The sequence below is a fragment of the Branchiostoma belcheri genome, unplaced genomic scaffold (genome assembly GCF_001625305.1).
Source record: "Branchiostoma belcheri isolate BF01 breed outbred unplaced genomic scaffold, Haploidv18h27 scaffold32, whole genome shotgun sequence".
Classification (NCBI taxonomy): Eukaryota; Metazoa; Chordata; class Leptocardii; order Amphioxiformes; family Branchiostomatidae; genus Branchiostoma; species Branchiostoma belcheri.
Window position 1 is genome coordinate 574658 of NW_017803932.1, and position 16130 is coordinate 590787.

Genomic DNA, 16130 nt, shown 5'->3' on the forward strand with positions numbered 1-16130 from the left:
ACCCGGGTCCCGCTGACAAAGAGACGCCGTGACCTCATCGTGAGAACACCGAGAGGTACCCCTCCGGTTGCCGGCATTCCACCGGGACACATTTCTTACGTCACAGACCAGATGAACAGAATAAAGGTGTGTACTTCGTAAACCCGGGTAAAATGTGTGACCTCACAGATCAAATGATCACAACAAATACGTGAATTTTGCATTACGTATAGGTCAATACAAGACATCGTCAGAGAATCTGCTGGGTACCTGTCGGGTGCCTGCCGGATACCGACCAAAGAGGGTGACAAAATTTCTAACAAAATGCTACTGAAGGAAATTTTTAATTGTGACCACGACAGCCGATGCCAGCTCGACTCCTGAACCCGGCCGGGGCCGGCCGGGGCTACATCCCCGACGGGCACCGGCGTAATTGGGACCTTAGCTTTAGACCGGATCTAGTTCTGTGGTCCGAGGATCAGAAAGCTGTACTGATCATTGAGTTAACCATCCCGTGGGAAGAAAATGTACAAGCAGCATTTGAAAGAAAGAAACTGAGATATGATGATCTGGTCCAGCAGTGCAAGCAGAAAGGCTGGCAGACGCGACTATACCCAGTAGAAGTCGGAGTAAGAGGATTTGTAGGGACTTCCTTCATGCGTCTGTGCAGGGACTTCAACATCAGGGGAAAAGCCCAGACACAGCTCACTAGACAGGTTCGAAGAAGCAGAAAGAAGCAGTTTCGTGTTGTGGCTGAAGAGAAAGGATAAGGCGTGGAAGTCCTTCCAGAGAAGTGGCGACAGTACCGAAGCGGAGCAGGGACGCCTGCTCCGTTGCCCCACCCCCCAGAGACGTCTTAGGCAGAACGGGGCGAAACGTCGAGGAAGGGAGGCGTCTAACTGATGAGACGGCACTGCAGACACTTGGGACCTTCCGTGGTGCTGAGAAGCACGCCAAGCTCAGCAGCAGCTAGGCAGGTCAGTTCTGATCTGTATGTCCAATTTAAAATTTGTCCTTTCTGTAAGAAACTCCCCCACCGTATGATATGGTATAGTACGGTACGGTACTTACCTGCATATACCTCCACCTCGCACAGCGTCAGGACTCGCTTCCTCCCCGGCAGCCTGATGCCCACGTACCTGCCCCTCAATCCGCCGCAGTTGACAACCTTCTCCGTCTCAGGCCGAGGGAAGTGGTGATGTCCGCCACACCTCGGGTTGCTGGCCACGTTAGTGCTGTCCCCGACGTGGACGTCGAAGGGTGTGATCCTTTTACGGCGGTCACGGCGGTTGACGATGGCGACGTGGTCGATAGTGACTTGACGTCCCAAATCGACGTACCACCATGGGTCGTTTTCTTCGTTCGTGTGTGTGCAGGAATTGTCAGCCCAGTGAGGACTCCTGTTACCGTCCACAGCTCGAGCCGGGTCGCCTTCATGCCCTGTGCTCGATTGACGCGTAGGTCTTCCTAATGCTACGTTTGGGTCATCATGGATGGGGTCATGGAGGTCACCTGTAGCGGAACTCACCCCGGCAACATCGAGGGTCAGTCCTGAAAAGTCTGTCGTTGGAATTGTATTGGATATTGGCTACTGTCCATATGATTAACAGATTAACTATACCTATGCAAAATGCAATAAAAACAAACAATAAAACCTTTAAAGCTTGCAATTTAAAAGGAAATGTTCAGATTCGAAGTCACTTCTGCCAACATTTCAAATAAATCGCCATGTTAGCAGACTTCGCTGTGATTGATACTAATAAAATAGCAAGAGATACTGTAATCCCGTAAATATTTCCTTGACAGTAACTTGACCCTTGACCCCTAGCCAACATAACCCAGAAGGACCGTGCGCGGGCCCTATAGACGCATAACTTGCATGTGCGTCCCGAACTATGGTTATCCAAAATTATATTCAATCTAAAACCCAACTGTACATAGAGACACTTACTGCAGCCTAAAACTTCCACCCTCATGCTGATCCAACTAACCCAGGACATGGGCAGGAAGCGAACATAACGGGCAACAACTGGGTTTTCCAGGATGTTGGTTACTGGAGTGTCTCTATCAGTATTTCCTACAAAGACCTGAAAGGTAAATGGATATATTAATTCGTGTATAAAGAACACTGGCTGACTTTAATTTTAACGCGAAGCATGTAGCATTCATACCTAGCTGCAATATTTAATTTTATGCAGTTATATGCAGAAAAGGTTAATATTTTATTGTTCATTGTCGAATAAATGCTTCATTGCTTTTAACGACAATGTCCATTAAAATGGAAAATGGCAATCACAGTGTGATCTACAATAATCAGATAAATCAATTATTCACCTAAGGCCAAAGACGTGTTAGCTTTTAGACTTACGACTTTAAGACTTAGATTTAAAAATCCGTCCGACACAGATCGAGATTTTTGTCAAGTCTAAAACAAGAGTTACGATCTTTAAGGCCACCCACAATGACGGCAGTGACATCGTTACATGTTACGTATCCACTATAAAATGGCGGCATAGATGTACTGTCCCGAAGTCGGTTTATATTTGTAAAAAAAGTAGATTTCTTACTGTTAGGCGAAACCCATTTAAAAGGGGGCTTGAAGTAGCGGGTTGTTGCGAGTTTACTGTAAATGACCGCGGGATCTGGGGTCGAATGACGGTTCGGTTCGAATGACGTCACATTAAAAATGATTCGGTTCGAAAAAGGTTGATATATTTGGTGCAGGCAAGGCTACCTTTCGATTTCGATAAAAGAAGAATTTAAATGTTCTGTCTGTACTTACCGTTTCAACACCATCATTGCCTGCGTAGGTAACCCATGCGGTACCATAGGTACTGTACTGTACTTTGTAGGAAGTCACCCACTGGTTGGCAATGCGTCGACCCTGAATGACGGTGCCTGAGACGGTCTTAATCCTCCCTAAATCAACCTGTTGAACACACATGTTATTAAAACCGCTTGCTAAATCATCAACTACCTGAACTGAAATATATTGTTTGCGAGTATGTGTGTGTGTGTGTGTGTGTGTGTGTGTGTGTGTGTGTGTGTGTGTGCGCGCGCGCGCGCGTGTGTGTGTGTGTGTGTGTCGCGCGTGTGTGTGTGTGTGTGTGTGTGTGTGTGTGTGTGTGTGCGTGCGTGTGTTTACGCGCGTAGCTATTGTATCTGAACAGTCATGTCATTACATGGGCGGGAATAATTACTTACCCGGACACAGAATCAAGGTTCTTGTTGTGTCTAGAAACCTGCCTGTTTTAGCACCATGCCAAGTCTTGATGCTCGACGAATTATAAGAACCATTTTTAGGAGAAATCTACGTTTTTGGACATATGGGAACTGTCCGGAACTGTTCCTGACCGGGCACAAGTCTTGAAACACAGAGGCTTTGGGGGTAAAGCATAGTGTTTTTGGGAAGAAGCCTTATCAAAGTGTACTTAAGCTATTTTCAGCTACTATTATTTTAAGCTATTTTGTTTTGTTTTCTCTGGATCAAGGGTAAGGGAATTAGCACAACTCCTGCTCTGTAAACTACACTGTACAATTTATGTTGGTTTTAGATAAATTTGATCAAAAGTCACTGCTTTTTTAATAAAATATTCTGCATGCAACAAAATAACAAGGTTCTTTTTGTTTGTAAGCTTCTTCTAATATGATATAAGAGAGCTAGATAATCGCGATTACAGTTTTTAATACAACACGAAATTCGATTGATCGGTTTCTGTAGCACAGTCCTATATACAACACTCTGCTTATCTACCATGAGACACAGTTCTTGATACTCCCAAAGCGCTTTCAGGACCATAAACGAAGCCTAAATTATAACTTCCATTTGTTTGTACATAATTACATCAACCATAATCACCTGCAACCATTGTGATGTATCGAGCGTGCGGGCTGACCACGCCCCTTGCCCGGCAACCCCGTTCAGGCGAGCGCGGTAGGGTTCGTTGTAATAGGACGTGGATGCAGTAATGCTTCCATCCGGAATGGAGCCGGATTCCATTCCAAGTGGATCTTGACAGACTGAAAGCGTAAACATACTTTAATGAGATTGGCTTTGTTTATGGAGGTTGTTGGAAGAATCCCTGCATTTTACATTAAGGCCATTAAAGTTAAAAAATTACTTTTTGAACCAAGGCGCCTTTCTTAAGTAAATAAGGACCGCAGGCTTTCCGTGACTTAATCCTCATACCGTGGCTTTCCCAATGGCTTAGGATCCTGACTCCACACTTTGCTCAGATTGTTTTACATTATCTTAATATATAGGCGTTTCCCATGTGAATCCTTGCTAAGATCGTGCATGACGGTTACGTTATACTGTGTCTTAATTTTTTTGGCTGGGCGATAGGTTCACGTTAAACAAGAGACGAAGGAGTATTTATGACACCAGGACGGCCATAACGTATTTCCTAATTACCCTGACTAGTACCCAACAACTGCCTTGTTTTTACTCCTCATGTATAAAATGACGAACACATCCCTTTGGACAACATTACAGATTTTGTCTTAAAACATCGTCTTCAGAGCGTGTCTAAGCAGGCGCTAAGAAATATTGTGATATGGGCGTTAACAACATTGTAACGATAGCTAATACCGGGCAACATGTACAGGTGTAGAAGTTTTTTTCCGTCAGCAACTTTAGTCACTATCTGCAGGCATGAAGGCTCAAGCTGTAAACTATCATTGCAGAAGAAGTAGTGGATAATTAACGATGCGGAGCAAAATTTTTCTTAGGCCATAATCTTTCTTAGGCCATACAATTTCATTCCATGACTTTTAAAGTAAAGTTTCACAGCCAGTAGGGCAGGCATAATTCATGTTTACATTTCAGCAAATTGCGATTCAAATCAGGAAAGTTGTAAAACAGACAATCTGCACTTCATACTACTAGAAACACTTACTGTTTCCACTGCAGCCTAAAATCTCCACCCTCATGCTGATCCAACCAGACCAGGACATGGGCAGGAAACGAACATAACGGGCAACAACTGGGTTTTCCAGGAGGTTGGTGACAGGGGTGTCCTTGTCCGTGTTGCCTGGGAAGACCTGGAATAAATTTGGATATATTATTGCATGGAAAAATGTAAACTGACCGACCTCGGACAAAGGCCGCATGTCCTTTTTTTTTAAAACACCTAGCTAGCTTCAATGGTTCGATAATCATATATTCAATCAGTAGTCACAATACTTTCATGATTATCAATGAATACTGTAAACAGCACAAACGCTATTATCATGAGGAAATTTTTAATAAATACTGTGACAACCCATATATTATGTCTGTAATATTGTAAAACAAAATGCTGTTAGATTTTATGACTGAGAAATTATAGTCAAGTCAAGTCAAAGTTTATTGCACAACTAATGTACGGATACATCGTATGGCAATTAGGGGTACTAAGTACAAATCTAAAATCTGAACTAATGCGTAAAAGAGTACTACATTCATGCTGTATATGAATCGAACTTAAGTTACATCGTACTAGTATACAAAAGGAATGGCAAACATTATACAGGGGTTCTGTAAATCTACAACTAAATACTACTCTGTCCTATACTTAAGTATTACTAGTATAATGGATATATATATATATATAGTTGATTCCATTGTTATGTGTAAGCAATCAGTTGACTGTTTCGGAAATGACATTGTTTCTTTTAACTAAGGCGTTAGAAATATATTGGCCTATATATGGTGAGATTGCATCGGGGCATGACATTAGAAAAGTAAAGGTATCTGAGACTGTCTTAGGTAATGTAATACTTGTGTTGTTGGCGATAGAGTTCATAAGTGTTTGTCTTTCTTCATTGTAAGCTGGACATGTTAACATAAAATGCAATTCATCTTCTACAATATCTTTGCAAATAGGACAACATCTGTGGGTGGCTGGTACATTGTTATGGCGTCCCTTTTCTATTTCTAAACAGTGTGAACTAATTCGTATTTTGGTTATATTAGCGGCGAAAGATTTGTTTTGTATTAGTGAAAGATATTTCTCAAAAACGAAGTCAGATTTAACTTTGGAGTAGGTTTTCAGTTTGCTGTAATTTCTGATATTTTGCCTCCAGCCAGAAACAAACGTGTCTTTGAGCCGTTCTTTGAACACGTTTCCAAAATGTTTGGCGTTAACTACTGGGTTTAGCCAAACATTTTGGAAACCGTGTTTACATAACATGTCTTGCACATGAACGGCCCAGTCGTGTTCTTGTTCCACAGCAATATCGTAAGCTTTCTTAACTATTCTATCGTTAGGGAGGTTGTGTAGTCGGAGCCAGTATTTAATTAAATATTTCAATCCCCCTGATTATGCAAATAGGATCCTAAACTGCATGAATTATATCTGTTGATCTTATTCTACACCCAAAGGCAGTCTTATCTTAACAAAGAATGCCATTATAGCATGCCCTCTTAAATTAGGCAAATTAGGTCCTTATTTGGATAAGTCATGCTTGATTATTATTTTCACCTGCAGTAAACGTTCAATACCCCAAGTAAAAAAAATATTTGTCTGTACCGTACTTACCGTTTCAACACCATCATTGCCTGCGTAGGTAACCCATGCGGTACCATCGGTACTGTACTGTAGGAAGTCACCCACTGGCTGCGATCGTCTTTGCGTCGACCCTGAATGACGGTGCCTGAGACGCTTTTGATCAGTCCTAAGTCAACCTGTTGAACATACATTTTGCTTAAATCGCTACCTAAATCAACTACCCCTAAAGACGGATGTATTGTTCTGGGATATGTATGTGTATTTGTGTGTAGGTGGGTGTTTAATATTGTGTCGTAAGAGTTGAATAGCATCACGTGGGTGGGAAAACTCAACTAACTAGAAACATGGTCCTTCATAGTTCAAGAACTGTGCTTGTTCTAGAACCATGTCCAGAACCATGCTTGGAGCATATCTATGATGTTGGACTTTCCTATCCGTGCCTGACAGTCGGACGTGTCCATTTTTGTGCCCTCTCAGACGCGTTTCTGGACATAACAGTCCTAGACAGCAAAAAGGAAGTTGGCTCTGAGATCTAGAACAAGCCACTAGAGGTTCCATACTTTTTACGATATATTTCCAAAACCAAGAGCTTTCTACCATTCAGAATTTATGACAATATCATATGCAGAACACAAGATATCGACACAGTCGTTCTGCAGCAGTACCAATGAGTATAGGAGTGCAAAACTTAATCACTTTCCTGTTAGTGACAGAAACTACTAACACATTAAACAATAAAAAGAGCCTGTTAATCGTAGTAACAAAAGGCTCGCAGACAGACAACCACAGCCTAGAACAAAACTACTATTTTTACATTAGATATCATACATGCAACCATTGTGATGTATCGAGCGTGCGGGCTGACCATGCCCCTTCCCCGGCAACCCCGTTCAGGCGAGCGCGGTAGGGTTCGTTGTAATAGGACGTGGATGCAGTAATACCTCCATCCGGTATGGAGCCGGATTCCATTCCAAGTGGATCACGGCAGGCTGAGAGGGAAAACACACTCTGTTCAGGTTGGTTAAAAAAACATGGGCGTTTGCTAAGAGACTGCCTGTTTAAAATGCATTTTACATTAATGGTATTTAAAACTATAGCGCTTAGATACTTAGATGTGTTAAAAAGCTGAATGAAACTTTAGAATGCTTCTTTTTTGCGGTGCACGTGGCGGGGTTTGCACATAGCGAGTTCGATCCCCGAGAGGAGCTTTTTTTAATTTTCTTTTTAGCAGTCGTTGTTTTGCTTTTAACACTCAAAAACTAATTGTTCAAGTCCCTACCTATGAGTTTTTTTAATTTTCTTTTTAACATCCGCTGTTTTGCTTTTTTTTTATCAGATGTGTTTTCTTCTTTAAGTGGTCTCGTACCAATTTCATCAACTTGGGTAATATCATTTCAACAACTTCTACCTCAATAACGGCAGTAAAACCTTCGTCAGCTGAAATGTCAGCTTTTTTTGAAAGCACTTGTTTGAAGACAGAGGAGACAAAGGATCCCACTTTTTCCGTAATTTGTGGGTTTTCGGATGATAAGAGGAGAGTAGTTTTCTTTTCATTTTCGTTTTCTTTTAATTTTGGTAAAATTAACAGAAAAAAATTATACGCTTAACGATCAATATACCGATAACGCTTAATGTTGAATTAGAGCGGACCGGCTACGATTAACGGTGAATCAAAACAGCACGTAACGCTTAACGGAAAACGGCATGCAGGCCCTCAAATATGTGAGATAATCCATTATACACTGGATACATGGATACTTGTATTCGTGTTTTTTTAAGCGAATTGTGGGTAATCTGCGTATATAAGTTCAGCAACCACGGCATTTATTGTCAAAGTCTAGGATACTGACCGTACACCGATTGGACGCTATGCGCTATCAGTGGCCGAGACAAGGACGAGAGATGCACCTAGCCTCCTTCGCAGTCTTGTTGGGCGTCGGCGTTATTTTTTTCTGTGAGCGACGCTAGTAATAATCATAAAAATTCATGCTTACCGGATAAATGCCTTTTGCCGAAAAGTCCTGCCATGTGATCATCAATACCGTTGTTGCCGGCCATCACTTCTTCCTCCACCAAATCTGTGTCAACAAAATGAAATACTATGTACAATTGTATGCAATTGTGAACATGTAAGGCAAACAATGAAACGATTAAGTTAAATAGCAAGCTCTACTAAAGAACACAAATTATGACACAGTTTGTTTCCTCTTCAACATAAGACATAGTCAAGCAAAAAAGAAAGGTTCGATAAAAATATCTTCCATTTCTGTCTATAAAACCCACCTTTTTCGGTTTAAAACTGAAAGACGACAATTGTGACTTTCTCCTTTTTTCTTATCATATTTGTTAAGTTTGGCATAAGTTGCTTTCATGATATGAGATTATGGTACAATTGTACAAGCTGCTTTCTAGAGATAATACATGAGAATGCAATATTGGTATCGAACGCACTATAAAGACAAACGTCTCTCTACCTTCCAGCTGTTTAAGTAACATCTCCACTTCCTCAATATCAGGTGAGGCATCTTCATTCAGTTGTTGTTCCTCTTCCGGCTGTTGTGCCATGCTCTTGGCTTGTGGTAAAAGTTGAGAGATAAATCGTATTTAGTCCGATCCATCATTTGACTTCCATCCGAAAACTACACATTTCACGTTTTTATCATGTTAAAAGGGGCAAATGTTAGATCCAAACGGAAAACTTGTCTTTCATTGTTTCCGTTGATATCATGGAAATGTTTACCTGGATACACGGCTCCAGCCAGGAGTGCCAGTGCCAGGACAAACTCAAAGTGACGGGTCATCTTTGTCCAGTCCAGCGACTCTGTATCCAAGACAAAATAAATGAAATTAAAAAGAACATGTAAGTTATGTCTTTGTATTCGTAGCGATACTGCACACAAAATTTATACATAGAAGGGGTTACAACGGGGGGAAGAAAAACAGAGACTCGCATCAGAACACAGACGCTTTAAGCGTAAAGCAAAAAAATAAGTACATGATGTAGAAGATGATTCTTCTTCATGGTCCTACGAGACGGATGAAATGCCTACTAGGATATATATATATATATATATATATATATATATATATATATAGATAGATAGATAGATAGATAGATCGAAGGTTGTATATGTACAAAAGTGCAACAAAATATGACAAAAGACAATGAAGTTAGTACGTCGATATGGTTTGTACAAAACCTGAAGTAATAGACATGTTGCAAAGTTTGTGTCTGGCTTTCTACAGTAGCAGCAGCCAACATGCTCATCCCGAACAATTTTTTATTCTTTAGGCCATGTTGATTTGATTACATGGATGACATCCGCGCGCGCATGAATTTTCGGCCGTTTCCACAAAAAAAAAGGTTTCAACCATACTGTAAATCGTACAAAACAGTTGCAAAATGAGCAAAAATATACCATAAGTTACAACAAAAATTAATAAAAACTATACCAATGTCGTAGAATGCCTAAATCAAACGAAAAAAGATGAAATTGTAAAGAAATGAACTTGAAGACTAGATTATTCGCCAAACCATATTCTGTGCCATTTGCTCAACCCTCATGACCACGTAGATTTCATAATGAAAAGAACTTTTTTTTTGCAAAACTTTTTTTTATTCGCACGCGCACATCAGTTTTGGGGCTCCCGGAGGATGTCATCCATATAATCAAATCAACATGGCCTTATTGAACAAACACAATATATAAATCGATCACATCAAGGACAAGTACACGTATTTAAACAGCCCAACTTGACATTTAACATGAAACTGAACCAATACTTTATTTTTAAAAAATAATAGATAAGAATTAAATGCGCGCTGCTCCCCCCTCCCCATGTAGCAATGCGTTAATATCACCTTTGGTGTCTCTGGAGAAACGGGGCAGTTCGTATTAACTCCACATAGAAAAAGGCAGACACAACCGCATTCCTCTAGAGCAAAGGATTCGCCAATTTTGCGATTTAGATAAGATTGAGGATGAGTATCATTTTGTAGTCGATTGCACGTTATATAGTAATGAAAGAGATTCCCTTGATTCTTATATAATGGATAAGTTCCCCAGCTTTGGACATTTAAATGAAGTAGAAAAATTCAGATTTCTTATAAAACTTGACAAATCATGTATTATTAGTTCTATATGCTCGTACATATTTAACTGCGTCAAGAAGCGAGAAGAAGTTGAACATGTAAATAGTAGATCGCATTAGTATGTATAGTGCAATTGCTGTACCTTTCTCCTTGTCTATTCATGACCTGTACTTAGCTTGTTAAGAGCACAAATGTACAATAAAGGTCTTTCATTCATTCATTCTAATATCGAATCGATTAGAGAAGGTCTCTGTGAGAAATCACAAGGGGGCTCAGTAATGGTCTGATGAAGGTTACCAGTAACTGCTAAGTACAGTTCAGCACCGGTTAGTTAGCTGGTGCCACCACTCTTCATTTTTGCGTAATAATAAATGTCACCAATTATGACAAAGGCATCGGGGCAAAGAATGTGCCATGATGACAGGGTCAGTAAAACAGTCTAGAAAGTCATTAATTATGCAGACATCCTGTCAAGATGGCTGGTATTAAACAGAAAACAAAGTTTTGAAATGGCTAATCTCCTCAACCTTGGTGGCAGCCACAATGCTATCAACATTTCCATAAGAATGCCTGGATCTTTCGAATGCCTGGATCTTGGAATTAGACATCATGGTCAGTTTTAAATAGCAGAACCTTCCCTAGTGTAAGATTTGTAGCATGGGTTGGGAGGTTAAGCGCAAATACATAATAAATCATGACTTGCTTAAGTTTGGTTACGGAACACAAATATAAGCACAAACAATAACAACATAAAACTCTTAGCTAACAGTTGAATTGCTAAACACCTCTGCAGCAAGCCAACTAGGTGATGACATCGAAGTCAATCATCGCCATCTCAAACTAAGGTGCGGAGACTTTCAAAATAATAATAAATGCAATATGTTGTTCCTACATACGTACACTGGACATGGATCGGTCTAGACTAAGTCACCACAAAACACGGTGGTCAAATCTGGACTGCAAAGTTCCTGTAACCCGAACTGCATTCAATCGAACTGGGTAATTCGAACCGAACGCACGTTCTATTTGGGGGTCACATGTGGTCGTTTACAAATGAACCCGCAAAAACAGGCCCTTCCTCCTCCGTGCCTCGCAACAGAAAAATTACTTCTCTACAGTTACAAACTAGAGTTCGGAGGGCTCATGCCTTCGACAGTGTGATATTGTTTTGGTGGGTGTTGTGTGTATGTATAGTGTAGGTTTTTTGAAGATGATTATCTTAGTTATAGTGGTCAGAGAGTCTTTTGTGAACGAAGCAACATACTATTTACCTAGCCTGTACCATGTCTTTCTACGGAAATACGGAATGTAGAATTCGTTATTTGGTACAGGGGTGCCTTGAGCATATGCTCAAAGAATGACATTTGCAGCTTTGGCATACATCACTTGAAAATGGTGTGAAACAGGTCTTTTCTGCTATTTTCAGACAAAAAATGTACATTTTTGGCTCCATTACAACCAAATGACCTAAACTTTGGTATAGGAGTGCCTTTGACGTATGCCCAAAGAACTATACTCACATTTTTGGTAAACCTCACCTCACCGGTCCCATAGCAGTCTGTCCTGCCGTCGGGGCAACTAAACTGTCCATTTATATATATTTATATTTATTTATATATATTCATATTTACATTTATTTATATATATATTTATATATATGGGTTGCACATACATTACAATCTATATAGTGTCCTGTACATGTACGACTTTGCCGTGTTTCTCGTGCAACGCATCACACCGCAGCGAAACGCAACGGATGCGGAAGTAACTACACCACCGCGGGGCAAAAAAGTCAAGGGCCTATGACCTGATTAAGACATAAATTAAGACTGGCAACTGAAGATTGGATGGATTCGATTCCTTCTTTAACCGAACTGGTTGCTCTTAGGCGACAGTGTCCCCTTTAAATAAAGTTAAGCGTTGAATAAAATTTCGCTGGTTGGACAGGAAAAAAATTCCCATGTAGGCGTGGCGTCAATACGTCCGCTAATAAGGTCGTTGCCGGTAAGGCATGTGCGATCGTTGGCATACTATGGAATCAGCCTGCCAGTGGACAGAACCTAGTGGTACCTATTGTTTAGAATACCGCAAAGAAGAATGTGATGGTGTAAGTGTTAACTTATCCCGGCCCGTGTTTCCCGTCAAATTAGTTTGAATTACTTTGGCCCGGGGCTGTTTTGCCTTATGCTTAGGTCACAATTCAAGAAAGGGGCCCGCTCGGCGCGTGTTCGGCGTGTTTTTTGGCACTACGGAACGGGACCTGGACGGAGACCGGCGGGCTTCCCGACGGCTGCCGGCCTATTTTTGGCCCCGCGCGGTCGCCGAATCGATTTTAACTCAGAGTTAAAAACACTTCGGGCCCCGTTCGGCGAAATACGCCGAAGCGACGCCGTAACCTCACTGCCCGGAACCCGTCGGGCGGCCGAACAGGCACCTACCTAAGATTATGACGTCACATGTGCTGATCAGTGCATCAGATGGTCAGGAAAAGGGGGTTATAGGGAGCATATATAAACTCCTGCCTCAGACTACGTCGCACAGTTCACCACGTGTGTGTTACATCGTGTACTTGTGTGTGTTACACCTTGTATTTGTGTGTCAGAATGTCGAAGGGCAAGGGAAAACAGCCGGCACGGCTCTCTTGCCAACTTCATAAAACAGATCATAACAGGAATAGTATGTGTCTGACATTATCTCTTGTTACATCATATGCCTTCGTAATAAAATGGAATCAGAAGTTATTGGCATTTATTTTCAGTCCAAATTTCAACAGAAGCAACATTCAGTGATATTCAGTGGTTTTATTGCTCAATAGCAAGGAGCTGCCACGGCACACTTCCTGCGTCACTGCTGAAGTACTTCCTGCGTCACTGTTGAAGTACTTTCGAAAGTAGGCCCTCGGTTACTTTTGCGACGCACCAGTTCTGCCTGCCTCTCTTCTTCAGCTACCAATGCCAGAAGACCAATCTCAATCTTAGACGGGCTTGTAAGTTGTTTGCAGGTTGCACTGAACGCTGCATCGCCAACTTCAGTCTACTCTTTACTTGACGTGTACTCTTTACTTGAAGTGAACGGTAGCAGGCAGTGCAGCGCTTATATATGTACCTGCTCAAAAACACGAGAGGAGCCCATCGGGATCCCGCCAGGAACCCGCCAGGGACCTGACAGCTGCCCGGCCGAACTGTAAGAGCCGGTCGGCACCCTACCACACGCCGCACGGGTCAAGACGGGCGACTGACCGGGCACCGGACGGGTCCCTGACAGAAACCGGCCGCAAAAGTTTATGAATATTAATGAGAGCCGCCGGCCGGAGCACAATCAGGGCACAGCCCACTAATTCCAGCCCCTATTGGAATATATGGAAAACATCTAAGAACTGAGCTGTCAACAATCACCTACTTGAGTGTTCAACTATTGCAAACACATATTGACAGGGTAGTCCAACTTCCAAATTGTCCATTTAGTCCAAAAATTTCACTTTTTGACCAGCGATACCTGGCACGGCAAATGCAAACACTGGCAGCATGACCTCTGACCCCCTTGAAGACCACCAAAAGACAAGAAGATGGGATTAGTTTTAGAACCTACCAAGCAGCCAAAACAACCCTAACAACCAGTTTTTTCAAGTTAATAGAAATAGAAATAACTCTCCAGCTGGAAAATGCCAGCATTTATCCACACATACCAAGAAAAAGGCTTTTTCAGTTGGTTTGGCTGCACTCACTCAAAGGGGTCTCAGACTGGGCCCTCTGGGCATGCGCCATTTGGTGGCCTTTGCCCACAAGCAGGCCCCGACAGGGAGCCGTAAAGTAACATTTAATTGTGACCCTGACAGTACGGCGCACGCTCGGCGTCATGACGCCGGCCGGCGTCTACACCGAGGACATGCCGAACGGGCGCCGTTTCAAATGTGACCTAAGCATTAGGAGGGCATTACGTTCGTAATTTAGAGTTAGGAACTGACACTCTATATTGCGGTCGGCTGTCGTCATAATCACTGAAACCACAAGTAGCTTGTATAAGGGAACGGTGACAAAAGCATACACGAACTGTTATGCAACTGACTGTTTTTTTATGTATTTTGATGATATAACCTATTGTCTCGTGGGATTCCTACACCGTGGCATAGCCACACTGAACGACAGACCTGTTACCATCCCTTCAATCAAATTGACACCTAGATCTTTCGGACGAGTCAGTGAACTCAAGTGAACTTCATTGAACTTCAGGGAGCGACCCCAAAGGTCACTCAGCATCAGTAAGATAGATGAGAAATTAATCAAATCGCCGGTCGCTCAGAAGAATTGGCGGGCGAACGTCAAGCAGGTTTCCTGTATGTGATGATTAAAGTCTACGAAATACTCAATTTCGGTCACCAATCAGATTACACTATTTTAAACGAACTTCGCCTAATTCGGCCATGGGCGTGGACAAGATTCTAGAAAAAACAATTGTTCAAAATTGAGTTGAACCACAGAGAAGATGACATTAGACCCTTCTTCTTGAGAGATCCCTCACAGTTGAAGGAGTAAACACCAAAAAAGGAGTTCTATCAGAAAGACCGGAGTACGGTCAGGGACAGATTCTTCAGTGTTGTTAACCACAGGTTAGTGATGATCGACCTTTGTTGGAGAGAATAAACCATCGGAATGGGACTTTGACAACTCTCGGAGGATTCCTTTGTCTGAACTATTCAGCAATCACTGTAGCTTCTCGGCTAAAGTCCGTAGAGGCTCACATATGGCTTTCTAACGCGTTTATAAACGGTTGTATTTTGTTACAAATAATCTGCTTTCTTCAACTTGACATCATCGGTCAATAAAGACCGTTTTACCGCCCAATTTCATATAAATTGTATACAGTAAATCGGCCCATAGCGGCCCAATCGATACGATATGAGAAATAGCCCATTAATACGAGTAAATCGCTGTGGTTGTGTAATTATATATAATAGGTTATAAATGCTCACCTGGCTCAATGCAGCTAAGAAACCAACAAGAACCTCTGCCGATGAATCAGACAAGGACCTTCGCCGGTGAAGTCGACAAGGAGCTGCGCCGATGAAACAGAGAAGGACCTTTCCGCTCGTGGAACTTTACAACGAATGCGGCACAGGACAGGACCGGCTTTATATACACAGAGAAACTGCTGAATCCCTGAGGAAGTTGGCACGGAAAAGAAACTTCGGTATGCATAATTATACACATGGATCTTGACAAGAATCGCTGACTATTGTTTCCCCTTTCGAACACTGCAGACGAGTGCAACATTCGGAGACTTCCTGTCACCGAAATCGTGACCAAAATATACACAGAGAAACTGCTGAATCCATCAGGAAGTTGTCACGGAAAAGTAACTTTAGTAAGCATAATTTAACACATGGATCTTGACAAGAATCGCTGACTATTGTTTCCCCTTTCTAACATTGCAGACGAGCGAAATATTCGGAGACTTCCTGTCACCGAAATCGTGACTGAACTTTGAGTTAAAATCATCTAACAGATGTTAAATTGAATGCTGCCGTCTTCTGGTTATTGTACACTGGTTACACTGTTTCTCTCTCTCTC

At 41.9% G+C, this 16130-nt stretch overlaps 1 protein-coding gene across 1 annotated transcript in view; it reads right to left on the minus strand.

Moving 5' to 3' along the window:
* Positions 1-15651, minus strand: part of LOC109474779 — a 20508-nt gene extending 4857 nt beyond the window's left edge. Inside the window, exons 1-5 of the mRNA XM_019775140.1 lie at positions 15533-15651; positions 9211-9291; positions 8945-9043; positions 8465-8548; positions 1051-1539 (exon numbers count right to left, since the gene is read on the minus strand). Coding sequence (XP_019630699.1) covers positions 1051-1539; positions 8465-8548; positions 8945-9043; positions 9211-9271 — 733 coding nt within the window. The 5' untranslated portion in view covers positions 9272-9291; positions 15533-15651. The remainder of the gene's footprint in view (positions 1-1050; positions 1540-8464; positions 8549-8944; positions 9044-9210; positions 9292-15532) is intronic.
* Positions 15652-16130: the final 479 nt, after the last annotated feature.